The sequence below is a fragment of the Cnephaeus nilssonii genome (assembly GCF_951640355.1).
Source record: "Cnephaeus nilssonii genome assembly, chromosome: 4".
Lineage (NCBI taxonomy): Eukaryota > Metazoa > Chordata > Mammalia > Chiroptera > Vespertilionidae > Cnephaeus > Cnephaeus nilssonii.
The window spans coordinates 79,696,792-79,723,878 of NC_137075.1; the positions used below are offsets into that span (position 1 = coordinate 79,696,792).

At 43.4% G+C, this 27,087-nt stretch overlaps 1 protein-coding gene across 1 annotated transcript in view; it reads left to right on the forward strand.

Annotated features, from left to right (window-relative positions):
• MTHFD1 (methylenetetrahydrofolate dehydrogenase, cyclohydrolase and formyltetrahydrofolate synthetase 1) overlaps positions 1 to 26,760 on the forward strand; it is a 58,408-nt gene extending 31,648 nt beyond the window's left edge. Inside the window, exons 10-28 of the mRNA XM_079769562.1 lie at positions 50 to 147; positions 325 to 498; positions 1,125 to 1,261; positions 3,006 to 3,052; positions 3,667 to 3,774; positions 3,914 to 3,988; positions 7,412 to 7,514; positions 9,588 to 9,664; positions 10,248 to 10,388; positions 11,847 to 11,915; positions 12,173 to 12,284; positions 12,390 to 12,529; positions 15,131 to 15,172; positions 17,475 to 17,575; positions 18,397 to 18,574; positions 21,373 to 21,480; positions 22,194 to 22,346; positions 25,243 to 25,336; positions 26,588 to 26,760. Of these exons, the coding sequence (XP_079625688.1) occupies positions 50 to 147; positions 325 to 498; positions 1,125 to 1,261; positions 3,006 to 3,052; positions 3,667 to 3,774; positions 3,914 to 3,988; positions 7,412 to 7,514; positions 9,588 to 9,664; positions 10,248 to 10,388; positions 11,847 to 11,915; positions 12,173 to 12,284; positions 12,390 to 12,529; positions 15,131 to 15,172; positions 17,475 to 17,575; positions 18,397 to 18,574; positions 21,373 to 21,480; positions 22,194 to 22,346; positions 25,243 to 25,332 (1,953 nt within the window). The 3' untranslated portion in view covers positions 25,333 to 25,336; positions 26,588 to 26,760. The remainder of the gene's footprint in view (positions 1 to 49; positions 148 to 324; positions 499 to 1,124; positions 1,262 to 3,005; positions 3,053 to 3,666; positions 3,775 to 3,913; positions 3,989 to 7,411; positions 7,515 to 9,587; positions 9,665 to 10,247; positions 10,389 to 11,846; positions 11,916 to 12,172; positions 12,285 to 12,389; positions 12,530 to 15,130; positions 15,173 to 17,474; positions 17,576 to 18,396; positions 18,575 to 21,372; positions 21,481 to 22,193; positions 22,347 to 25,242; positions 25,337 to 26,587) is intronic.
• The last annotated feature ends 327 nt before the right edge of the window (positions 26,761 to 27,087 follow it).

The following is a 27,087-nucleotide window of genomic DNA, read 5'->3' on the forward strand; positions in this document are numbered from 1 at the left end:
CCTCTCTTAGGTTCCATTTATATTTTGGTTTTTGTTGTGTTTTTTTTAGAGCACAGTAGAGAGTGCAAAGCGTTTTCTGGAGAAATTTAAATCAGGAAAGTGGATGATTGAGCATAACAAGCTTAATCTCAAGACACCTGTTCCAAGGTAAAAATGAAATTTTACAGGTTTAAAACTTTGTGGGTTGTTGATTTGTAGCCATGGCTACAAGTATCGGTACCCCTTCTGAAAGTACCATCAGTGGTTGGGGAGGGTCATTACTAGGCTGGGATTAATACCTTCCATGAATAAAGATGGATTCACCGTTCCTATATTTCTTTTAAGTGACATTGACATATCCCGATCCTGCAAGCCAAAGCCCATCAGTAAGCTGGCTCGAGAAATTGGTCTGTTCTCGGAGGAGGTGGAATTGTACGGTGAAACCAAGGCCAAAGTCCTGCTGTCGGTGCTGGACCGCCTGAAACAGCAGCCCGATGGCAAATACGTGGTGGTGACTGGGTGCGACTTTTATTCATTTGCCAATCAAATCTTAATATTAATCCTGATTATTATTACCAGGCGTTGCATTTGCACTTAGCATGTATGTGTGGAGGTTCCTTTACTTTTGTCTTAGCATTTTCACAGGTGTTTTTATCTAATTTGATCCTTACAGCCACCCTGTGAGGTCAGAGTAGGTTATAACCTTCAGAGATGAGAAAATTTTGTTAAGTTATTCATCTAGTAAGTGAAAGAATTGGATCTTAAAACCTGGTCTTCATATGGAATTGCTTTTTCTTAACCCCAAATTCATTAATTTGTTAGCTCTAGTGAGCATTTTTATTGCTTGGCTGAGTTACATATAAAAGCTAGTTTTTGAGACTAGGTTGAGAAATTTAAATCAGAGTAGTGTCTTTCTACAAGGTAAAGTGTATTTCTCCTTACAGTGAGAACAGCTAAAGCACAGCAGTGTTTTTTAATTTAAAATTAGGGGGAAGTTACAACCAAGACTCCTAAGACCTTTGTCAGATCTTTCGTCTCGTTATTCAGGTTAAGAATCATTCTCTAGGATCCGTTAGATCTGGCTTAGTGATTCACATCAATTTAATCCCCCTAAATGTAATTTCCCTCTTGTTTTCATCTTGAAGAATAACGCCAACGCCCCTGGGAGAAGGGAAAAGCACGACCACAATTGGGCTGGTGCAAGCCCTCGGCGCCCACCTCCATCAGAACGTCTTCGCGTGTGTACGGCAGCCTTCTCAGGGCCCCACCTTTGGGATAAAAGGTATCAGTGGGGCTAGACCGTGGTGGCCAGAGGACACCTGCCTCTCCCTCGGTCTCCTCTGGCCCTCTTGACCCATGAATGCTCACGGGGTCCTCAGCTTTTTAGCAATGTCTTCCTCACACCCACCTGTCGTGGTGCTTTTGCTGAAGGCTTTCATCGGATCACCCCAGCTCCTGCTCCTGCTGCACAGGAGTTTCCTAGGATGAGTACTGTGTAGGCAGAGGTGCTTTTGTATGACTAATAGTCAATTGTCACGGTAACAATAAAGGTAGTCAGTCACCATGCTGACTTTCTAGAGACATAGACAAACCCTACAGATGTTTCACCCTGTGGGAATAAGAAAAGCCTACCCTAGTTGAGTATGTGCTTTATACTACCTTTTGTGCTAAGCAGTTTATGCATATTATTTTATTTTCTAATATAAGATAGTATTATCTCCATTTTGCAATAGCAGTAACTGGGACTTCAGAGGCAACTGGGTCAAAGGCACTATTCTTAAGTACTAGAATGGGTTCCCATGTCTATTTCAAGCTCTAAAGCAACACCATCAACAGTGTTTCATCTGATTGCATGAAAACACGATGTCAGTAATCATACTTCACCTTCTGTTTTTTATAGCTGTAGTGCTGTAGATATGTTCTTTTCATTAAAGTTATTTTTATCCATTATAATTAAATACAATCCTATTTGCTTGGAGATAGGGCATCACATATTTTGCTTGTTCTAATGATTTCTACTAATGTTAATTCGGGGTACCATCTTTGCTCCTTTGCCTGTTGTTTTGTTCTGTTTCATAAATGTGCTGACTTAGCTCTGCTTTTGAGATGGTCTTAACTCTCTTACATATGAATGAGCCTTTTTCCTTGTTCTACTTATTGGACCCAATATCCTCCTTTTCCTCATATCACAAATTGCCCACTTTTCATTGCATGGTCTCTGCCTCACCAAAGAAATAAAATTTAAAAATCCATCTCAAGCTGACGTTTATCTCACTGATAACTTGAAACCTGGATATTTTTTTGACTGGCCTTTGGTTATTATTTCAGATATGCCAACAAAAATCTAGCAGTTAACCTGTTTCCTAATATGTATCTCCTACTTAGGAAGAATTGCAGTCTCTGTGTTTGGTGTGTATTTTAAATATTCCCCTTTTTAAAATGCCAGAGTAGTGTTTATGAGAGTGGAAAATTGAACAGGTTTGCCTTTATGTAACTGTAGGCTGGGGCTTTTAACAGATGTTAGGAATCACGGGGAACCTGTTTCTAAAGATGGTAAGTCGGTATGTATGTGTTCATATTTTTGTTAGACTCAGATTTCAGTTGAGAGGCTTTTCAGCACAAGAAAGACCCGAGTGTGCCCTAACCGGTTTGGCTCAATGGATAGAGCATCGGCCTGCGGACTGAAAGGTCCCAGGTTCGATTCCGGTCAAGGGCATGTACCTTGGTTGCGGGCACATCCTCAGTAGGAGGTGTGCAGGAGGCAGCTGATCGATGTTTCTCTCTCATCGATGTTTCCAACTCTCTATCCTTCTCCCTTCCTCTCTGTAAAAAATCAATAAAATATATTTTAAAAAAAAAAAGAAAGACCCGAGTGTTTCAGCTTGTAGAAAAAAATTAAAGACACTGGTCAAATCTGTCCAAATTGTAGAAAGTAAATAAATATGTGTAGCAGTTACGAAACCGATTTCATTTCCTCTGTGGAGAAACATGCCTAACATGAGCTTCACCCTTGACCTGTCCTCTAGGTGGCGCTGCAGGCGGTGGCTACTCTCAGGTCATTCCTATGGAAGAGGTAAAGTGTTCTGGGATTTGGTTGACTCAGACCCTTTATTATGGCTTTTCCTTCTAGAAGCTTTATTGTAGAGGTCTTAGTGGACAAATGACTTATTTCTCAGCAGAAGTGACACTTAAGGAAAAAAAAATCTTAATTTACAAAGTTGTGAGGCAGCTTCGTTTTTTTGACAAGGACTTCAAAGTCTGGCTTTCAGGGGGAATTAAAAATTTTAAGCAAGTGATCAAATGAAGCATGAGATTGACAAGAACCAACATGGAGTAAATTCAGAGCAATAACTGCAGAAACAGGAACAGTGTATAGGCATAGAGTTGGGTTGCTCCATTGTACTCCTTGCTCACTGTTTAAAGGACACGATAGTGCCGTCAGTAACTCAGTGTTGCTGTTGATCCCGGTGGTATGGTGTTTGTTGTTCCTGGACATGTCACTTAGGGGAAACCACAGTTTCTTCTGAAGACAGTAATTTACGTATTCAAGATCTGCCCGTATCGGGGGTTTGTCCACTAGCTGTGCTGCCATCAGCTGTCCATTGGCTTTGACATGGGGATTGATTTGTTTGGAATAAAATGGATGTTGGAAAGTAGAAGACTGATGTGGCTTCTGCTCTTTCACAGTTTAATCTGCACCTCACTGGTGACATCCACGCCATCACTGCAGCTAATAACCTCGTTGCCGCGGCCATCGATGCCCGGATGTTCCATGAACAGACTCAGACGGACAAGGTAGGCACAAAGGCCCCAGGGGCACTTTTGAAAGGGTTCAAGCACCTGAATTAATGTTGGTCCCTTGGGTGCTAGTGATACAGGTAGCAAAGCAGTGGGGTTCCTTTCATTTAAAAGCCCTTTCCTCCTTTTCTTTCAGGCTCTCTTTAATCGTTTGGTACCATCAGTAAATGGAGTGAGAAAGTTTTCTGATATCCAAATCCGAAGGTTACGGGTAAGCTTTTCCCTTTTCATTTTTGATATTGTATGACACTGAGTAAATGATAAGAGGTAGAAATCTCCTTAGAGTCACCTATTTTGGGTAAAGTTACCTCCATAACCATAGTCAAGATCATAATCGACATAACAAAGATTAGCAGTAGATGTTATTTCTCATTTACCTATAAGTTATAACTGGTTATCCTGAAATAAATAAAGCACTGACCACCTGCCCTCAGCTACAAAGGCTGACACCTCCTTTGTAGCATGGATAGCAGTCAGGAGGCCAGCATGGCAGCATAGCGGCTTCTGAAGTTTGAATCTCTGCTCTTCCCCGTACTGGGACTTCAAGCAAGGATGGTTATTTCTCTGTTTATCTTGAGTTTCTATAAAAAATAAATAGTCATTAAATATACACTATACCCATAAATAGTCGTTAAATATACACTATACCCATAAATAGTCGTTAAATATACACTATACCAACAACATAGCCAGAAATCTCACTCCTAGGTATTTATCCAAGAGAAATAAAAACTTGTGTTCATACAAAAACATGAATGTTTTTAGCAGCTCTATTAAAAAATCTCCAAAATTGAAATACAACCTGAAGGTCCTTCAGTGGGTGAGTGGATAAACAAACTGGCACATCTATATATACACTGAGTGGCCAGATTATTATGATCTCTGAACACATAATAATCTGGCCACTCAGTGTATATCCTATATAATAAAAGGCTAATATGCAAATTGTCCCTTCAACCAGCAGGCAGGCTGGCCAACCACCCATGTCCCCTCCCCCTGGCCAGGCTGGCCGGACCCCACCCATGCACAAATTCATGCACCGGGCCTCTAATATATATATCCTATATAATAAAAGGCTAATATGCAAATTGACCAAACAGCGGAACAACTGGTCCTGTGATGCACTGACCACCACGCTTAATGCAGGAGCTGCCCCCTGGTGGTCAGTGCACTCCCACAGAGGGATCACCACTCAACCAGAAGCCGCGCTCATGGCTGGTGAGCGCAGAAGCAGTAGCAGGAGTCTCTCCCACCTCCATGGCAGCACTAAAGATGTCCGATTGCCAGGTTAGGCCCCCACCCCACGAGGCACGGACCTAAACCATCAGTCAGACATCCCCTAAGCCAGTGGTTCTCAACCTTTCTAATGCCACGACCCTTTAATACAGTTCCTCATGTTGTGATGACCCCCAATCATAAAATTATTTTCGTTGCTACTTCATAACTGTAATTTTGCTACTGTTAATGAATCATAATGTAAATATCTGTGTTTTTCGATGGTCTTAGGTGAACTTGCTAGCAGTTCTCAACCTGTGGGTAATGACCCACAGGTTGAGAACCGCTGCTGTAGAACCCACAGGTTGAGAACAGCTGCTGTGACCGTTACAACTAGATGACCGGCCAGTAGCTATGGTACGCACAGACCACCAGGGGGCAGTCGCTCAATGCAGGAGCTGCCCCCTGGTGGTCAGTGTGCTCCCACAGCCAACCTCCGGTGGTCCCTCCCCCCAGCTGGCTGATTGGCCCAGATGGCCCGATCGGGCCCTGATAGCCGTCCAGGCCAAGGAACCCCACCTGTGCACCGGGCCTCTAGTCTTACAATAAAAGGGAATGAAGCATTACATCCCTTGTGTGTGTTATCAACAGTAGTTATATTCTCACTTTATTTTTAATTTTTACAACTCAATATTTTGATGCTGTAAGAATAACACATGGAGCTCCCCTTTACCCAGAAGCATCAATTATTTACATTTTACTCTACTTACTTTACCGTTCTGTCACTATTTATGCATGTGTTTTTTTCCTAGACGTAGGGAAAAGTGTATTTTACATAGTACAATGTTCCTTAGCTTATTTTGTTTTATACCACACACACACACACACCAATCCTATGCATCAGGTAAGGCAGTTATTACTCTGTTTATAAAAGAGTTACGTTCTATGAGGCAGCAAAGTACCATGGAAAGAGCCAGCAACTTTTAATCTTGCCTTTGTTGGTGGAACTTTCTGTTAATTGTAGGGAGGTGCTGGACTAAATTATTTTTTAATTGATTTTGTTTTGAGAGAGAGGAAGGGGGGAAACAGAGAGAGAGAGAGAGAGAGAGAGAGAGAGAGAGAGATCAGATGTGACAGAAAAGTACCAATTGGTTGCCTCCCATACGCACCCTGTCCGGGGTCCCAAATCTAGGTTTGTGCCTTGACCAGGAATCCAACCAGCCATCTTTCGGTGCATGGGATGATGCTCAACCATCTGAACCACAATGGCCAGTTGTATTTTAATAGCAAACTTACAGGAACAGCACAGAAGACAGATACTAAAAACAGGTACTTGCATGTAGGACAACTCAGAAAAGTACAGTGAATGGATGGAATCTACTGTATGATAAAAAATGCTACAAACACCATTTAGTTGCCATCAATAAGAAATTTACTTGTTTTTTAAAAATCCAAATGCTGGCATTGTCCAGAAAAATTTAACAGGTTTATTTATATTGTTATAAAGTTGAACTGCTAAAACTTGTTCACTGAAACATTTTGACTTGCATTAATGCTTTATGTTCCCACATTTATATTAAAAAATTCACACACAAATGAAAATGGAAAAACTGCCAATAGATTAAATATTTAAATGGCCCTTTTAAAAAGCTCTAGGATTTGCCCTGGCCAGGTGGTTCAGTTGGTTGGAGTGTCATCCTGTACACCAAAGGTTGCAGGTTCGATTCCCAGTCAAGATGCATACTTAGGTTGTGGGTTCAATGCTGGGTCAGGGCATGTTCGGAGGCAACTAATTGATGTTTCTCTCTCACCTCAGTGTTTAATTGGGCTGTTCAATTGTCTGATTGAAAAAGCTTGCTTTTCTTTTCATTGTGTTTGGGGTTGTTGAATTAGCCACAATGCTTCTTGGTCACTGCTTGTTTAGGGATAGGTTTAGGAAAATGCCTCTGGTGCTCAGTTATTGGGACAAACATGTTAATTTATTTTTAAATCCTCACCCAAGGATATTTTTCCATTGATTTTTAGAGAGAATGGAAAGGGTGTGGGGCAGAGAAACATCGGTGTGAGAGAGAGACATTGATTGGTTGCCTCCCGCAGGACCTCCGACCGTGATCTTGTCTGCAATCGTGGTACATGCCCTTGAATGGACTTGAACCTGGGACCCTTCAGTCCGAGGGCTGATGCTCTGTCCACTGAGCCAAACCAGCCAGGGCCAAACATTTTAATAATATTTTGTACACATGTGACTAGTGAATCAAGGCTTAGTAAAAGGGATCATAGTTTTCCCTTCTGAATTTAACATGGTTTCTATTTCCTAAAGGGGACCCTATCTGGAGAAGGGAATCAAACATTTTTTTTAATTTATTATGCTTTTGTTTGGTTTGTCTTACGTTATGTTTTAATTTTACTGCCTCTTCAGAGACTAGGCATTGAAAAGACCGACCCTACCACACTGACAGATGAAGAGATAAGCAGATTTGCAAGATTGGATATTGATCCGGAAACCATAACTTGGCAAAGAGGTACAAGAGCCATATACATGCCCCGTCTGCTTTGGTTATACTGCACACAACACGCCCTTTGTAAGGGTTGTTAAAATGTGAAGTCTGGAAGCTTGTGTATTGATATTTTTATGGTTAAGACAGGACCAAGATGGTGACTTACTCATTTCTCTGGCCACCTCCATCCATCTCTCTCCTTATTAGCTGTACTCAAACCTCCTTTTCTTGGGTAAGTTGGATGTTTGCTGGCTATTCAGTGTTGACTGGAGTAAGGGTGGTTTCTAAGAAGTTCATGCATAAACCAAAAATAACATTTTGCAAGTTTTATGTTATGAAAAAAAATTTTAGTGTCATGAAGTAGAGAAAATTACGTTCAGTCACTTCTTGAATCATGTTGCTCTTTATTCTCAGAACCCTTGTCTGGCATAAGCGACTTGATTTTCCTTGTATCTCTCTAGCTTGCCTACTCAGTTTTACCTCATTTTATTAGACTGTTATAACAAAGTAGGTAGCCTTCAAGGTTCAGACATGCAATTTAGTGAGCGAGTTGCCTGGCATCACTGCCATATGTTGCTTTTCTCTATGTACAACTAGCCCAGCTTCGAGTTTTATTTTGTACCAAGAGTGCATCCATCTACCCTGTATCCCTGCTGGGAAGGAATTTTCATCATCATGCGGAATGCAACTGGCAGCCAATTTATTGACTGTTTTGTGATTTTCATTGGCTCAGTAACTGTTGCTAGCTAATGGCATTTTTAAGATGACTCTGAACATATAAAAACACACAGATGTTTCTCTTTTTTTTGCTTCAATAGCTTTAGACAGATAGTATAAGATTTTATGAGGAATAAGCTAAAGATCCACTTTGAAAATTTAGTATCTCATTCACTTTTCCTTTGCTTTAATGTCTAATTTATGTTTTCTAAGAAAGCAAAAGCAAACCAGGGCGGGGAAATGGATTGTACCTGTTTAATGGCTATTTTATACAGAGAAATTAGACATAAGGAACTTGACACTATATATTTTTTTTTAAAAAAAGGATACGCTTTAACAACATTATATCCTTCGTTTATCAAGTGGGGAGGCGGTGTTTGAGTGTGTGTCCCTCTGTGTGCTGTACAAAACTGCTTTGGGTGTTTATTAGTTTTTATAGAAAATAATTTGGCATGTTATCAAGGGTCTTAACCCTTTGCACTCGCTTGCTTTTTTCTCGATTCCTGCTACCGATGCTAACCGTGTCGAGTCACACTCGACATCCGAGTGCAAAAGGTTAAAAATGCCTCTCTTCTTTGACCCATTTAGAGTGTAATTAGCGCATTGTTGTTCTTTTTTTCTTTTCTTTCTTTTTATTGAATTTATTGGGGTGATACTGGTTAACAAAATTATATGGGTTTCAGGTGCACAACACATCATCTGTACACTAGTATTGGGTGTTTACCACCCCAAGTCAAGTCTCCGTTTTGTATTTTGTTATTGTTTGACACGTCATACAAAAAAAAAAAATTGGAAACACACTAAAATGTTACCAGTAATTTGTCCTGGGAGGCGGAAGTAAGACTAGTTAGCTGGTTGATCTTTGTCATGTTTGGATAGATATTCTGTCATCTGAATGGAGATTCTTCTTCTCAGTAAGCTGAAGGAAAGAGCAGGTCTGTTACCCAGCATGCTTCTAAAGGCATTTGCCTGACCCTGCGTTTATGGCCCTTGTGTTTCTCAGGATGGTGTAAGATCAGTGAGTCATCCCGCAGCACAACATAGACCTCTGCCTTTTGAAAAACTGTGGCCTGCTGTTTTTCTTGTAAGCTCGAATATGCTTTAAAACAGGTTCCAGATTTCCAGTTGTTTGAGTTATCTAGACAGAATAAAACCAAGCCAGTTCACATTTTTTTTATTTAAAAATAACTCCTGTACACTTAAGATATATATGTACGTCATGTCTTAATTTGAACCCATATTCTAGCTTTGCCATCGATTTTGAAATCAAATGTTAATAGACAGGCATTAAGTTGGACTTGTTGCTCTACAACTTGGCTGGTTCCTTTAACTTTATGGTCCTTTCCTAACATTGTCCTGTGTCTTCCCTTTCTACTGTAGTGCTGGATACCAACGATAGGTTCCTGAGGAAGATCACAATTGGACAGGCTCCAACCGAGAAAGGTTACACACGGACGGTAACTATTGGTTCCTTTCTAAGTAAATTAGTTCTAATGAGCCATATCCTTGTCCCTTCTTTCCTCCTCCATCCGCTCCCACCGACTGGTACTGCCAGGTGCTTTTCTGCCTGTTCCTTTTAAAATGGAAGTGAATAGGTGTGTGGGATTGAGCACTCCTGACAGCTTTTGCAGTAAATCCTGTGTGTCACCTGTGTGTTTTTCCCCCGGCTTTTTTTCCTGGAGGTGGAGACCCAAGTGAATATCATTGCACACAAGTTGATTAAAATTGTGGCCACTTTGCAGTATGTCTCTTTGATGTAAGAGCTTCCGTGTTGTGTTTTAGGGAAACCATACTACGAGCTGCTTTCACAGGATTGTCCTATTAGAATATTTATTTTGAAGATTTGACTAATCAAGGTCTTGGAATAATTACAATTTTTTTCATTGGGGAGAACTATTTTCAATAAGTTCTTTCTGTGTTACTGTCATTCTACCCATTTAAGCTTTCGTTTAAGCTGTGGATGCAAACAAGGATTACTTTTGCAATTCACTGTTGTGGTTTAACAAAGTTTTCTCTGTTGTGTCTCTTTCCTTCCAACAGACCCAGTTTGATATCTCTGTGGCCAGTGAAATCATGGCTGTCCTGGCCCTCACCAGTTCCCTGGAAGACATGAGAGAGAGACTGGGCAAAATGGTGGTGGCATCCAGCAAGAAAGGGGAGCCCATCAGTACCGAGGACCTGGTGGGTACCCCACGTTTGGGCCAGTGATGCACCTGTGTCCTTTGTCCCAGGGTCATGGCAGTTCCAAGTAACAAAAATTGTGCTGCAATTAACGAATAAATTTAAGATGATTTTGTTGCTGACAAGGTAATCAGGAAATTTATAAAATGTACTTCATGGTGAGTAAATAGGTAGTATGCTCCAGTTATAGACCACAGGTTTCAGATGGTTTGAGCAACATGTTCAACCTGAGAGTACTCACCGAAGTGGGTATATGGCTTCAGTTTGCAGAGGGCACCAGAGTCCGAGTGAGGCCTTTAGTTGCTGGCCTCTCCCCATGACGCCTCCCTATGCAGAGGCCACTTGTCATGAGTTTGTTGGCCGCCACTGTATCCACGCTGATAAACACACTGGGAATAACTCATTATCCAGTTATCCGATGATCCTACAAGTCTAGTTCTCTACTTCAGATTTATTTCTGAACTGTCTACATGATAATAGGAGGTTTGAAATGAGATGATATTACAGATTAAATTTCTTAAATTGATTTTAGAGAGAGGAAGGGAGAGGTAAAAACATCAACGTAAGAGAGAAACGTTAATTGGTTGCCTGTTGTATGTGCCCCAACCAGGGACCGAACCTATAACCCAGGCATATGCCCTGATCAGGAATCCAAACAGCGACCCTTCAGTGCATGGCACAGTGCTCCAACGAACTGAGCCACATGGGCCAGGGCTAGATTAACTTTTTAAAGGTCTGTTTGTGTTGACATACACCAGTATGGTTGGCCTATGATTAAGCAAGCAGTATGTCAGATGAACTCATTCCAATGAACCAGATCCTTGGGGGGAAACATTAACATCCTCTTTTTACAGTTAATATGTGTAAAAAAAGAAAATAATTTTACACCCAAAGCAGAAACTCATAAAATTGAATATAAATGGGGTCTATAGTTTTATTTTACTTCGTCACCAGCTTTTTCAGATATGGTTGGAGGGCTTAGAAGAGGGGCCTGGTCTTTAGAGTTGGTATCGAATTCTTGGGTAAATTCTTAGCTTTTGCTTTGGGAAACATATTGACTTTGGTTTGTGGCCACTTCTCCGCAGACACCAAAGTTACAAATAATTCAGCACCCAAAGAGCTAGCATCTGCTTGTGTAAACTAGTCTAAAACGGATTCCCCTCGTCCATCAGCAACAGAGCTTGATTGAGATGCTTGTTTCCAGAGTTACGCTTTTTCCAAGAATTACACGTGAATGCCATTTTTATTCTAGCTGTTCTCTCTGCTTAAAATAACTGGCAAATTCAGAGTATATCCAAAAAAAAATAAATAACTGAATAAACGAATGGTCTAGTTCAGGTAGAACTACTAATTGGTCTAAGATGGCTAAAAAAAGGAAGACCTGAGAGTGCTGAATTTGGGGTTAGAAGGTTGGTTTTTTGCTGGTCGGAGTCGACACACCGCACCTTTGTTTTCCAGGGGGTGAGTGGAGCACTGGCCGTGCTCATGAAGGACACCATCAAGCCCAACCTCATGCAGACGCTGGAGGTGAGCAGAGCGGCTCAGCCTTTCGGAATCAGTTTTCTGTGTCCACGCTTCCCTTGGGGAGTCAAGACTTTTCTGCCTGCTCGTCTCTCCCCATTCTTCCTCGAGGTTGCAGTTGGGACATTGCTGTCATAAAAGAGGCAGCTTCATGTTTAACTTTTTGGGATGTCTTTTTCTTTGGGATTCCAGCTAACTTTCCTCTTGAGGGTGGGATCTGTTCTGAAGCAGGATTGGCAGATTCACTATCGTGGTTTCCACAGGGCACTCCAGTGTTTGTTCATGCCGGACCGTTTGCCAACATCGCACACGGAAATTCCTCTATCATTGCAGACCGCATTGCACTCAAGCTTGTTGGGCCTGAAGGATTTGTAGGTGAGTATTTTTGCACAGTCGGTGAATAGATGTTTTTTTGTTTTGTTTTGTTTTAACATAAAGGGAGATGGAATAGCATTTTAACCTTTGCTTTTCTCCTTACAGTGACGGAAGCAGGGTTTGGAGCAGACATTGGAATGGAAAAGTTTTTTAACATCAAATGCCGGTATTCCGGTCTCCGCCCTCACGTGGTGGTGCTTGTTGCCACTATCAGGGCTCTTAAAATGCACGGAGGTGGCCCCACGGTGAGGATCATGAGTAAGAAGAGTCCGTCCTGGTCTGTGGGCTCAGTGGTTAGATCATCAGCCTACAAACTGAAGAGTCTCGGGTTCAGTTCCCAGTCAAGGGCACATACCTGGGTTGCAGGTTTGATCCCTGGCCCCAGTTGAGACTCGTGTGGGAGGCAACCAGGCAACCAATCTCTCTCCTCTCTCTCTCTCTCTCTCCCCCACTACCCTCCCTCCCTCCCTTCCACTCTCTCTTAAAGTCAATGGAAAAAATACCCTTGAGTGAGGATTAACCAAAAAAAAGAATAGGAAGAGTCTGATTGTCAGGAATAATCTGAAGGCTGAAGGGAAGCTGCATGGCTGTGCCTGTTTCTTCATTAAGCAGCTCTTATCCTCATGATTAATAGGGTGTCAAAAGCAAGGGATGTTCAGGCAGCTCTTGCACCATCCCCTTATCACTCGTAGGCACCACCAGCTCTCGGCATTTTCAGAGGGCTGAAATGGCGTCATGGCCTACCTTTCTGAGGAAAACATCTGATCATATCTAAATGCCTCCAAGGACGTGTGCTTGCTATTCCCTCAAAAAATTCCTTTATGGTCAGACTGTTCTTTTAAAATCTCAGTCCCATTTTTCCTCCAAAGAGGGACACTGGCAGCCAGCCAACGAAATGATTTAGCTGAGAGGTCAGCCCTTCTGGAGAGGTGCATGCTGGACGGGACCGCCAGCATCCTGGAGTGGGCGGGGGGAGAGGGAGAAGGGTAGAGATGCTCACTCTCTCGCTCGGGACTGCCTGTGGGTAATGCAAACAGGTTAGGACTGGGTTATTTCAACTCCAACCTGAACTTGGTGTTTTCTGAGTTCCTATTGGTGGGAAATTTCACTTTACATTCTGTTATTGTAGCACCTTTCTTCAGCGCCTGCATGTGGAGACATGGTGCTGGTGTTCAGAAATTCCTTGGATTCAATTCCTGTCCTCGGAGCTGGTCCTCTGACTTGAGAAAGAAGACCTCCCGCCCCTACAGAACAGAAGCAGGGTTTCTTAGTGTAGCGGCCACCACAGCAGTTCTCAAGCCTTTTGGTCTCAGAACTTACTTATCCCCCTAAAAATTAATGAGGGCCTGAAAGAACTGTTATTTAGGTGGGTTATATCTGTTGGTACTTATTATATGAGGAATTAAAGCTGAGTTACTATTAACATAATTTTTTTTTTTTTTTTAGTGAAAAGTTACTGTAATTTCCAAAACAAAATTCAGGCATTGTACATTTTTCAGATCTCTTCAGTATCTGGTTTCGTGGAAGGCCACCGGATTCTCTTCTTCTGCATTTGATCTTTTGTGATATCCCATGTCCCATAGTCTTTGGAAAAGTCCGTTATATACTCTGTGAGAGAGAGAGAGTGAAAAGGGTTATAATATCTTAGAATTACTGTGGAAATAGTCTTGACCTTGTGGACCCCACGGAAGGATTAGGTCTCCAGGCCCCGCTGTGAGAACCGCCGCCATAACACAGCCCCCGCCTCCCCAGTTTTGCTTGTTGTCCCTGAGGTACAAAGCACCCCTAGCCCAGGACGCCCCTTTCTGCTAGCAGTGCAGGATGGCCTGACTCCCTTTTCCTTCCCAAGTATAACGAACATTTCTCCCTTACACCCCTTCTCTCATCCTCACAACTTTGCACCTTCATTTCCTTTCTCCTGATCTCATGGTCTAAAAAATGTGCCGGGCCCTTAGCCTGGGCAGCACTGAGGAGGGTTTCATACACACACCTCCGCCAAGGAGCCAGACCCGCTGCTCACATTACCTCGTGGGGCTGCACGGAAGGCCAGGACGAGGTGGCTCAGGTCCCTGCTTCCACCCCCAGCTCCTCGTGGCCCCTGGTGGAGTTGGAGCCCCGTAGTCTCTGAGGAATGGGAGCAGACCACGCTGGAAAACTGAAGGCTTCTTAATCACTGCCCCTGGCCCACAGTGGGGTTCCTGGATCAGCACCTTCACCCCCCTGCTCATCCCTGTGGGTGCAGCAGGGCCAGGCCACCAGGTGCCTGTCTTAACAGTGAACTTAGGGCTTACGTATCCTGAGACCTTACGTACGCTGTGATCAAGGAAGAGAACCTGTGTGTGCGGTTTCCCTCCTGTTGGTATTGCTCCTGCATCCCCGTTCAGATGCACAAAGGCGCGGGTTGGCTCTGCGGACCCGCTCGTGGTCCCAGCACAGGGCTTGTCACAGACTCCATTGGCGGGCACGTCAAGGTGGCCTTTGGCGGACTGACAGCTGCCTTTTTCCCTATACTAACCTTCACTTCCACCCCTCTGCTGTGGGCGTCACTCCGAGGTTATTGCCCCTGACTAGACTACATCCTCCCTCCCCCCCTCCCCCCCACAGATGCATCCGTTCTCACCACCGAAGTTTAGGCCACAAGGTCCACTCTTCTCAAAGCAGCCGTTTTTTGTTCTGTGCTGTAGGATTGGTCATATGTCCTAAATCCTTAGGGCAGGAAACAACCTGAAACTGTCCTATAGCCCCAGAACTGCAGCTCCTGGCCTTAACACATGGCACACACCAGTGTAAGCTGATATTTAACTGTACATAGAAAATGCCTCTGACTTTGCTTCCTTTCCTTCCAGGTTACTGCCGGACTGCCTCTTCCCAGGGCTTACATAGAGGAGGTAACGCCAATCATTTCTAACTATTTGACCTAGAAAGCACCACACGCCGAATCAGCATATCTCAACCGGCTCATTTGGAGATGAGTGGGGGTAGCCCTCTGACCCAGGCTTGCTCCCAGGAATGCTCCCAGGCCTGCAGTGTGCCCAAGAATTGGCTTAAATGAAGTAGGGAAGAAATGCCTCATAAGACAGAATTGCCCCACAGAGGATACCAGTAAAACCACTGCCCTCGATCAGCGGTGGTTTTCAAACTGGGAGCAATTTTATTTCCAGGGGATATTTGACAATGTCGAGAGACATTTTTTATTATAATAACTTGTGGGGAGTGCTACTGGAATTCAGTGGGTAGAGGCCAGGGATGCTGCGAAACATCCTTCCGTGATGCACAGGACAGCCCCAACTGCAAGGAATGATCTGGCCCAAAATGTTAGAAGTGCTGAGGTTGAGAAACCCTGCTCTAGACTAATGGAAGTTTCTTTGTCTTCCCTGGACTGGCAGGTGGATTCCCAAATGCCATTCCAATCAGAAGCAAACACAGGGACCTTTTGAGGGATGTCTTTTCTTCTGCAGCATCCTGGTTATTTTTCTAGGCAACATTTCCATAAGCTGATTTGGTTTGTAGCATCAAGCAGGAGCTCAAACAATTGTGAGCTTGAACCTTTTCATATTTATGTCATTTGCCATCAAAGAAACATCTCCAGAGCCAGTGTGGGGTGGTCATGAGAGAGGCCCTTGAATGAGATGGTAAGGTCAGCCACTCTCACTAATTCAAATTTTCTGGCTTTTTTGGAAACTTAAATTATCAAGCAATACAGGTCACTGTTTAGGCTCCAAATGAAGTATTTCAAAAGCAGCTAGAAAAGAATTGTCAGTGCCTTGAGTCTGCCTGTCTTCTGAGCTATGATTTGCCTTTTATGGTCATTTGTCTGACTCACGCGTGGGAGTGCAATTGGCGGTTCTGGCCCTACTGCCACCCCACCGCCTTCCCTGTGTCTGGTTAGAGAGACTGCCCCTAACTGGCCCAGCTGGTGTCTTCACTTAAGAAATTCCCCTTATTTAAAACTGTTCTCCATCAGCCTGACATATTAATTGGTTTTCATGTGACTGGAGGTAAAGAATTAGTGCTTTTTAGAATATCAAGTAATCCTAATCTTGGTTTTTAGTTATTAAAGGAAAATCATAAATCATGATTATGAGGATCTCAGATGTTTTATACTTTTACCTTACCTATTTTTTTCTGCTGTTTCATGGAATCCCCAAACCCAGAGCTATTACTGCTGGGTTTTGCTCATGATCCAGTGTATATCGCTTTATATATGACTATTATATATTTTTTAAATATTTAATGTATTTTTAAGCTTATGTTAATATCATACCCTTTGTCTAAAAATTAAACAGTATAAGAATGTAACATGTAACTTGAATCTTCTTAACGGTTTTTTGTATATTTCTCAACATTAAAACAAACTTCATGATATATATACATATATTTTTGTATTTGTCCAAAAATGGAATTAAGTTCTCCATTGCTTTGCAACTTAGTACATTTTTTTTTTGCATAAATACACTTTTGACAGGTTCCATGTAATATAGATGATCTCATTTCTCATAACATCTCCATGATAAACATTTATTGAGTGTGTATATTATAAATCCCCTATGAAGAAAGTTTGTGTTATTTGCAGTTTTTCAATGCTGCAGGAAACATATTTAAACGTATGTTTCCTTAATTTCTTTCCTTTAAATTACATGTTATTTGGTTCTTACAAATGGTATTCATCTTATTTTCCATTGTCCCCAGTAAAGGTTCATGGTTAAGTTTATTAAAACCTCTGTGATAGCATCCCTGATTACCTCAAGTACTCGTGGCAGCTGTACAATAAATACCAGGCACTGTGCTAGGCTCTGTCTTCTGATGGAAGGGTCTGTGCAACACTGAGTAGAGTTAGTGTGTGCCATTATATCATATGAGTACATAAAATCTACAAACAGGGGTTAGAAACATAATTTATTTAAGGACAAGTGTGCTGTTGGGATATGGTGTGATGACGGCAGACAGAGCAGCTCTCGTGTTTCCAGGACAGCCAGGACACAAGCACCACCCCACTCCATGTTCACCTTAGAGGCTCCTCAGCGCACACTCGCTGTGGTGGGAGGTGCGTCAGCTGACCTGCGCTCTCAGCTTGTCCCCACAGTGAGTGGCTCTGGCTTGAGGAGACAGGTTCTTCTTAAAGGGGCCGTCTTCAGCTGTGCTCTCTCTGACCTCACGGAAGGACCAACACCTTCCCTGTTGCTCTTACAGGACCTGGAGCTGGTTGAAAAAGGCTTCAGTAACTTGAAGAAACAAATTGAAAATGCCAGAATGTTCGGAGTCCCAGTAGTGGTGGCTGTGAATGCATTCAAGTAAGTGCAGTGCCGGGGTCCAGGGGACGGTGGGAACTGGTCAGAAAACGTCTCCTGGAGCTTTTAGCTCTCTTTTGATTCAGTTACTCCTCTTGGTTGTTAAGCTGTGCTCCAGGGGCCATTAAAGGAGCCTGCGCTCTGACGGGCACCGCACACGGCACAGTGAACTCGTCACCTCGCCCACTGAGGGTCCAGGCTCAGATTTGGCTCCCGTGGGTCCCCTCCTCTCCACCAGGTGAAGCGGGTAACACATAGGCCTGACGTTCAATGTTCGGTTTGGTGTCCAGAGGCCTTTTGAGCCAACAGGAGGTCATAGCCCAGCAGAGTTGCATTATTTCTCTGAGCCTGGTGGGATGTCGTAATGACAAAGAGTCGAACGTATTGAGCTGGAGGTGCTCCTGTGAGAGAGGATTTGCGTGGGTTGTGTAAATATTGTAATGCTGTTTTTGGTCTTGTTATAATGGCCTAATCACAGCAGAATGGGAAGCAAAATATTTTTAAAGCGAGTACATATTGATTCCGATGATACACCTGGAGTGGTCTGGGTACTTTGACATCTCAACCTCCTGACATCCCAAATGAAATAAGTGCTGTGATTATTCCCACTTTACCCACATGGAACCCAGCACATAAAGCTTAAGCCACTGGCCGAAAGTCACCGTAGTAAATCGTGGAAGCTGGGATTCAGACCCAAGCAACATTACTTGATTCATGTCCCTCTATCAGCAGGTAATTCACATGGGCTTTAATGGCAAAAACAAGAGAGATCCTGTCCTCCTCGGGCATTGTCAATGCTCTAACATGAAGTGCTGCCTTTTCAGGACAGATACAGAGACCGAGCTGGACCTCGTCAGCCGCCTTGCCAAAGAACATGGGGCTTTCGACGCCGTGAAGTGTACTCACTGGGCAGAAGGGGGCAAGGGTGCCATAGCCCTGGCTCAGGCCGTCCAGAAAGCAGCTCAGGCACCCAGCAGCTTCCGGCTCCTGTATGACCTCAAGGTGGGTTACTTGCTCTATGCAAAAACCTAAAAAGCACAATGAGGTTTCTGTGTGGCTGCCTCTGTTCAGAGCCTGTGTTTAACAGCTTCAACTCTGTGGGTCCAATTCCCATGTAGATGAGTTTCACAGCCTGGACCCTCAACTCTAGACAGCTTTCTTACCAACTCATATTGCTGCCTACACACAGAGTAAGGGTCCAGGCAAGAAGACCCCGGGAGGTTGGCTCACATCCTAGCTTTTGGAAAGGCTCACAGCACAGTTCTTCTGCTGGCAGGAGGAAGGGTCATATATAAGAGTGTAATTCACGAGCGTCGGCCTGTGGACTGAAGGGTCCTGGGTTCGATTCCGGTCAAGGGCATGTACCTTGGTTGCGGGCACATCCCCAGTGCTGGGTGTGCAGGAGGTAGCTGATTGATGTTTCTCTCTCATTGATGTTTCTAACTCTATCCTTCTCCCTTCCTCTCTGTAAAAAAATCAATAAAATATATTTTTTAAAAAAGAGTGTAATTCACGACCGCCTTTAACCCAAGGCACCAACCATATTAGGGCAAGATAAGTTTGCCAACCGCTTCCCAGTAATTGGGGCAAGTAGTGTGTTGCTAAGCTCACTTCCTGGTACAGAGCTGCCTCAAGTTCTCAGGTGCAAAACCACGCACCCCAGCAGGCTTTAGCATTTTTTCCATCAATGAGTAAACTATATGATGTCTGGCCCAAGCAGAAGCACTGCTTATTCTGTGTACAATAAAGTGTAAAGCTAGTTCAGAGAAAGGTCGTTTATGTTATAGAGTTGTATTTTGTTTTCATTTCTCTGTCCATGTATTTCAGGATGTGATTGGACATTAAGTGGTATGCCCACAACTAGGAACTTCATTAGGAACTTGGGATGGATGTGGTAGCTAATTCTGCTTATATTCTCTAAGCAGGTTCTCGGCTTGGTTTTTAAAAGATAATCATAGACTTTCAAAAATAGACATAAAAAAAAGCCATAAAAGGTTATTTCCAAAGGTAGAAGGAAGAAGCCCTATTGCTCTTGAATTTTAACATTCTTTTGTTTCTCTGTGCCTCTTGCATAGATAATAATACACTGGCAGTTAATTAACACTGCCCTGTGGACACAGATATTTTCCTATGGAGCTTTAGTTTCACAGACGGGTTTAAGAATCTATTCAACCAATGAACACACATGCAAAGCCTTTATAGGCATCTTCTCTAAGCCCCATCCGCAGTGCCTACTGTTAGGAACCCCAGGCCTTGAAGGCGAGCAGGAGACCTGCTTCCTTATAACCCATTTCTGCTTGGAACTTTGCTCTGAAAAATAGGAGGCTGCCACGTTTTGTCTTATTCCACATCTGTTGGTCTCTGATCACCCTTGCTTCAGAAGTTCTGAATGTGCCTTGGCACATAGAGCCCTGTCACAAGATGCACATGAAACTAATCTCTGTTGCATCTTTATTTTTTTATTTTTTAAATAATATATTTTCTATTGAGTTTTTACAGAGAGGAAGGGAGAGGGATAGAGAGTTAGAAACATTGATGAGAGAGAAACATCGATCAGCTGCCTCCTGCACAGCCCCTACTGGGGATGTGCCCACACCCAAGGTACATGCCCTTGACCAGAATCAAACCTGGGACCCTTCAGTCCTCAGGCCGAGAGCCAAACTGGTTAGGGCACTGTTGCATCTTTATAAGCCATAACTGAATTACTTTATTCCTATCCATTATGCAAAGCCCTTTCATAAATTATCACTGTTTAGTTCAAAAGGGAACTTTTTTTTATAGATTATTATTCCTTTCAAAAAAATAAAATTCACCCAATGCATTCTCTTAGCTTTAGTTGCTAGGGAGTAGAGTCAGATAAATTGACTAATTTTAGTAATTTGCTCATCCAAGTTACCTCTGAGTAGCTTTCCTTCCCAGTTGCTTTGCTGTTTGCTGTGATTCCTCCACTGGGCAGCATGTGAGAAGCCAGGCGCCCTGTTGTGGATAACCAGCGGGGCCAGGCCCTTACTAGTTAGACCCCTGGCCTCTGACCACTGCACTCTGCTTCAGGTGCCACAGCGGGGATAGCCTTTCACACTGTTCCCACTTCGTATTCATCATAGAAGTCACCAGATTGTTTTTTTAAATTATTTCTAAGTAACAGCAATTATCAATCAATATGTTATATTAAGAATAGCATCTACTTCTCATATGCAAACCGGGAGTTATGTGGATGGATATCGGTTGTTTTATTTCATAAACAGTATCCAGGTCAGCTTTGACAGGAGACTGCTTTCCAGTCATAGAACATTATTTTTCACCTACAAAGAAGTCATTATTCTTGGTTAGTCATCAATATTGTTTGTGATGTACCTAGTGAGATCCTAAAGAGAGAGAAACTACCTCTGTGGGACATTTTCCACTTATAAAATCTGGGGCTTGGCATTAAAAGAAAATGTTTTAATTAATAAACCTCAAACTATTTGCATATCCTATATAATAAAGATGAATATGCAAATTGACCATCACAAAGATGGCGCCCACAGCCAATAAGGAGGGAATATGCAAATTGATGCGACAAAGATGGCGTCCTGGCCGCTCCAGGCCTCTGGGCAGCGTACGAAGGTGGAAGGCAGTGGCCAGAGTGAAGGCCTGGGTCCCGGGTGCCGGCAGCCAGGGGAAGGAAGGCCTTTTCTTGCACAAATCTTTGTGCATCGGGCCTCTAGTCTGTATATAAAAACATCTGGCCCTTGTAGGAACTCTGACCTGGAATGGGACCGTGTTCCAGTGATGGTCTCCCCCTCTTTTCTGTCTATTAGCTCCCCGTTGCGGATAAAATCAGGATCATCGCACAGAAGATCTATGGGGCAGATGACATTGAATTGCTCCCTGAGGCTCAGCACAAGGCAGAAGTCTACACAAAGCAGGTAGAGATGTCCGATTGTTTTGTTCTTTCAACTGTTTATAAAGCAGGCCTTGCAGTCAAGAATCCCGGAGTTCTCCCAGCCCGCCCAGCACCCACTGCTTTCCTTCCTCTGGGCAGCAGCCTTTGCCCCTCTGAAGTAGTGAGTTTGCATTAGGTGATCCAGCCCCAAGTTCTTTATTACCACAGGTGGTATATAAGTGTAGGGAAGAGCCATGAGGGATTGTGGAATGTCTCACTAAAATATTGAGAGCTGGCCTTGAGTTGTATTGGCTATATAGATGAAAATAAAATACTCACTTTTGGAATATGGTTGAGTACTTAACTCCCCTAACCCAACAGATTCTCTCCCACACCTCCAGCAACTTTTCTTTCTTTCTTTCTTTCTTTCTTTCTTTCTTTCTTTCTTTCTTTCTTTCTTTCTTTCTTTCTTTCTTTCTTTCTTTCTTTCTTTCTTTCTTTCTTCCTTCCTTCCTTCCTTCCTTCCTTCCTTCCTTCCTTCCTTCCTTCCTTCCTTCCTTCTTTCTTTCTTTCTTTCTTTCTTTCTTTCTTTCTTTTTTTTACTAAGCTAGAGGGCAGCGAGGTGGAGATGGATATAAGGCGAGTTGAAATGAAATGTTTCAAATAAATTGAAGCATCCACACCAGCACGCCCAAATGCTCTTTCTCGCGGTGTCAGCTTTTCATTTGCCCCGCTTCTGTTCCCTTGTTTCCGCAGGGCTTTGGGCATCTGCCTATCTGCATGGCCAAAACACACCTGTCCTTGTCTCATAATCCAGAGCAAAAAGGTGTGCCTACCGGCTTCGTCCTGCCCATTCGTGACATCCGTGCCAGCGTCGGGGCTGGTTTCCTGTACCCCCTGGTTGGAACGGTGAGTGAGTGCTGCAAGCAGAGAGAGGTGCTTCTCGTCCTAAACCGAGTGTGAAGCCAGCCGGCAGATGCCAAATGAGCAGAGTTCATTGCTGAGGAGATAGTCGGAGTCAGGCCTGTTGAGGATTAATCCTTTCGCTGTGGACCCTCTGGTGTCAGTTCAAGGAGGACGCATGACTACTTGTGCTGAATAACAATTCTGTTTCCCAGTGGCAGTGTGACCTTGACTGAATCCAGGATGGGCCTAGTGGATGGGCTGTGATAGAGCTTATTTATAAGCACAACTGACACTCATTGGGAATTTAACCTTTCACAGGTTAACTCAGTGCTCCCAACAGCTATGCGGCAGGGACAGAGGCTCTGCACCTGCCGGGTCTTCTTGACAGGCCGCGAGCTTATGCCTGAAATTTGGGCAGTTCATAGTTTTTAAGTAAAGAATTTCCTCCTTAAAATGTGAATGAACCCTGTAGATGTGAAAGGTGAGGTTACTTATTTACACTTCAAGATGAATTATCAAATGCCTTCCTGTGGATTTTATGCATATTAAAGGAGGAAAAGTGCTTACGGGCATAGTCACAGCTTGAACTAACTTTGTCCCAGGGTTAGCATTGATCGGTGCCCAGGTTTCCCCCTTAAATCCTGTATCGGCAAATTGTGCTTATCTGCACACAGGATTGAAATATTAAACTCACTTCATACACAATGAAAAGGAAATCAGTAGACCTCCTTTTGAAACTATATTATTTTTTTTTTTCATACAGTGAGAAAGTGTTAGGAGGTGGCATTATAGAGTCGAAAGTATGTAACATTAAAGCTGAATCCTGTTTTGAGCTCTGCTGATTTTGGCCGTGGGCTTGTTATTAAAGATGTGACCCTGCGCCTCTCAGCTCTCAGTGTGGGTCGGGCAAGTGCCTGCACCCCAGTGCTCCCTCAGCTTCGCAGAGAGCAGGAGGCTTGGCTATGTCCTGATGTTCATCTTCATCAGTCCTTGGGGTTTGTAGAAATTCCTTTTTCATAGGAATGATAACCCATTTGCCCAGCACCTTGAATATTACAGAAACGTGTCCTTTCTAGAGAAATTGTCAGCAGCTGCCGGCTGAGAGAGCAGTAGCTGCAGTCTGTATTGTCACGATGGTGTGTGCGGGCAGTGGGTGACTAACCAGGAAAGCAGCACTGGAAGTGGTCAGGCCAGTGAGTTTGCCTGTAGTTCACATCCTGAGAAACACATCCTGCCCAGCTCAAGACTGTCATCTAGAACAAGCTCTCGCATTAGAAGCCAGCTTGGACCAAGACCTTTCTGCACATAACCTAAGTGGCATAACCTAGATGAGCACTATTCTTAACGCCTCCTAATTGCTGTTGCAGCCTGAACAGGACTCAGGACTTGAGTATGTTATGTATTAATTCAAGGTGTGGTGGTTTCTTTTCAGAATTTTATGTCTAAGTTCATATAATCTTTTCATTTTTAAAATTTTCTTATTATCAATATGACCAATGTGTAGGGGGCAAAATCTTCTTTGGATAAGAGTAAAAGTACTGAGAATCTTTATCACTGTTTGGAGACCATCTTTAGCATCTTCTGCCCACATGCTCATCTATGTCTGCATCAATGGCACAACGCCTTTGTCTTTATAATGCCATCTTCAGGCTTTTCTTCCAGGTCTCAGGACCCATCCCTTCCTTCCTCTTCTTTCCCCACACCCAGCAGTGGCTTATCTCTTACAGAATTTGAGAATAGAGACTGACATCAGGTCCCTATAGTATGTGCTAGGGCAGCAGTCGCCAACCTTTCAGACCTCACCGACCACCAGTGGCCCGCGGACCACCAGTTGGTGACCGCTGTTCTAGGGAGTATTGATTGGCATTCGCATGTCAGAATTAAGTTTTCTAAAGTGTAGATGTTTTGTGTCACAGAAGGTGACTCATCCTATTCTATGACATTTTTATAGTTAAGTCATAGAAGCTCAACTTAAACCATTTCCTGTCTGGATCTTATTTGGAACCTGTGTGTATTCATTATATAGAACATTGTTATAGATAAAATATATTGAGTTTTCACTTATAAGTCTTATGAATTTGCACATAAGTAGATGTTTATCAAAGCCAAGTCTTTAGAAAAGAAGTAAGTGCAAATATAAGCCATAAGCATTACAGGTTCAGTTTTAAAAGGCCGATTTGAACAAGTAAGAATAGTGGTTGTAGTCCAGCTGGTGTGGCTCAGCAGTTGAGCATCAACCTATGAACCAGGAGGTCACAATTTGATTCCCAGGCGGGGCATATGCCCGGGTTGCGGGCTCAATCCCCAGTGGGAGGCATGCAGTAGGCAGCCGATCCATAATTCTCTCTCATCATGGATGTTTCTATCTCTCTCTCTCTCTCTGTTCCTTTCTGAAACCAATTTTTTTTTTTTTTTAAGAATAGTAGTTGTAAAATCATGTACATTATGTAGAAAAATGTCTTGGCCCAAGTTAAAGGATACTAATTTCTAATGATGTGTTGCGGTAGCAAAAATAATATGGGGATCTATGCAAATTTAATTAAAACAAAATGTAAAAGTGGACAAGCCTACACCTCCTTTTGGTCTTGTGAATTGAGGGCGGAGGAGGTGAGTAACTGACTCCTTAGCCTCCTCGGCACCTGCTACTACTTCTTGTTGCAACTGTCAGTATGGAAGAGGAGAGGGAGGTCTGACCATTTGGTTTGCTGAAGGATCTGAGGGTTTCTCTCTGAGGTTACACAGGAGCAGTGACTTTCTTTTTAATGTGTTAACAAGAGGAGTACCACTTCGTTGACAACTATAAAATCATATTCTATCTTTGTGCCTTGGGTTTTCTATCTGAGGGAAACATGGGGAAAAATCACCAAGTATATTTGGAATGCTATTTCACACCTCCTAGATGAGCACAATGCCTGGACTCCCTACCCGGCCCTGTTTCTATGACATTGATTTGGACCCTAAAACCGAGCAGGTGAACGGGCTGTTCTAAACAGGTAAGTTGTTTCTGGTGAGAGTGTTGCCATTTCCTTTACGAGGCATACATATGAATTCTAGGACTCCAGCTAAAGTGATGTCATTTCAGACATTGCTGAAGGGAGAGGGGGCAGTAGTGAGAGTTGGCAGTAACCAATGAATGAGGCATTTATATTTCAACACATTTTTGGAGGAAGAGCATGGCTATCACAGGTTGGCAGTGGGGGGGGGGGGGGGAAAGCCACCGCCTCTTGAACTAAGGAGGGACTGCAGGTGGGCCTCCTCGGCTGGAGCCCGGAGACTCTGGGTTCCGGGTTGATGGGACAGGAGCAGCTGAGGTCTGTACTCGGAACAGAGCAGCTAAGAGTTGAGTACATGTCCTGGGGAGTAGAAAAGAGAAGGAAACAACCATGCGGTTCTTGGGTCTTAAGTGAAAGGCCCCAAGTACTCATCACAATGAATGAGCCATCCCTAGACACAGCCAGTTTAATTTCAAAAGCATCAATGATGAAAATCCCAAAAATCCTTCTCCAAGAAAGGCTTGCCTATGAAAAAGTGAGAATTAGACTGAACCAGTCTGTCTTAGCAGCAGTAAGAGGCTGTTAGACAGTGGAGGAATACCCTCCAGGTTCACAGGGAAAGACACCCTACTAAATCTATCCAGATGTTTCAAACACATACAAATTCCCCACCCCATATCTCCTCTTAGGAAGGGGTTTAACCTTGTACTCCAGCAAAATGAGGAATAAACCAAGAAAAAGGAAGACGTGGTTCTCAGGAAACTGAATCCTGATCTAGACAGTAATGAAGTGCAAGTGACCTCGAGTTACAAGTCCAATGTGAAACAGGAGGAGGCCTGAGAAAGACTAGGAAGAGCTAGAAAAGACAAGGGTACCAAGGGCTCATGCGAACCATAGTCCTCACCTGAGCAGCCGTACGGATGGTTCCTTACAGAAACAACTGCTTCCATAGAGGAGAGGCTGTGCTTGATGCTGGGGGAGCACATTCCTCAGGAGGCAGGTGTGACGTTGGAAAGGTCATCCTGGCTCCTGCCTAGTCTGGCCCGGCACAGTGCTCACATAGCCATAATGTCAATGCCGTGCATTGTCTTCAGGCCTTGGGCTGGCCCTCCAGGAGTTGTGGAGAAAGATGTAAATGGTAACAGCTTTGGTAGTGCGAGAGGGTGATGGTGTGGTGTGGAAGGGAAGAGGAAACATTTCAGCAGTTAGAGAAAATATTCATTCCTGTTTCTTGGTTTTTTTTCCTTCCAGATTGTCCATCTTCAAGAAGCTACTTTGCAAGTTAGGCCAGTGTGTGTATTCAGGCCTACGGGCAGGAGTGTGGGGAAGCCGAGAGAAGTCAGCCCCTGCCTCGAAGATCTTCTGAAAGAAATAGTGGGAGTTTCCCCCGAAGCCCTTCTTTGGTCTTAATTCCTATCATCATGTCTAAATTAACATAAAGCATGCACATTTCTATTTACTGAGATTTCACAGAATAAAAGAAAATGATTTTACTATCTTTTTTTTTAATAAATCTTTATTGTTCAGATTATTACAATTGTTCCTCTTTTTTCCCCCCATAGCTCCCCTCCACCCAGTTTCCACACCACCCTCTGCTCTTACCTCCCCCCACTGTCCTCATCCATAGGTGTACGATTTTTGTCCAGTCTCTTCCCGCACCCCCCGCACCCCTTTCCTCCCAAGAATTGTCAGTCCACTCCCTTTCTATGCCCCTGATTCTATTATATTCACCAGTTTATTCTGTTCATCAG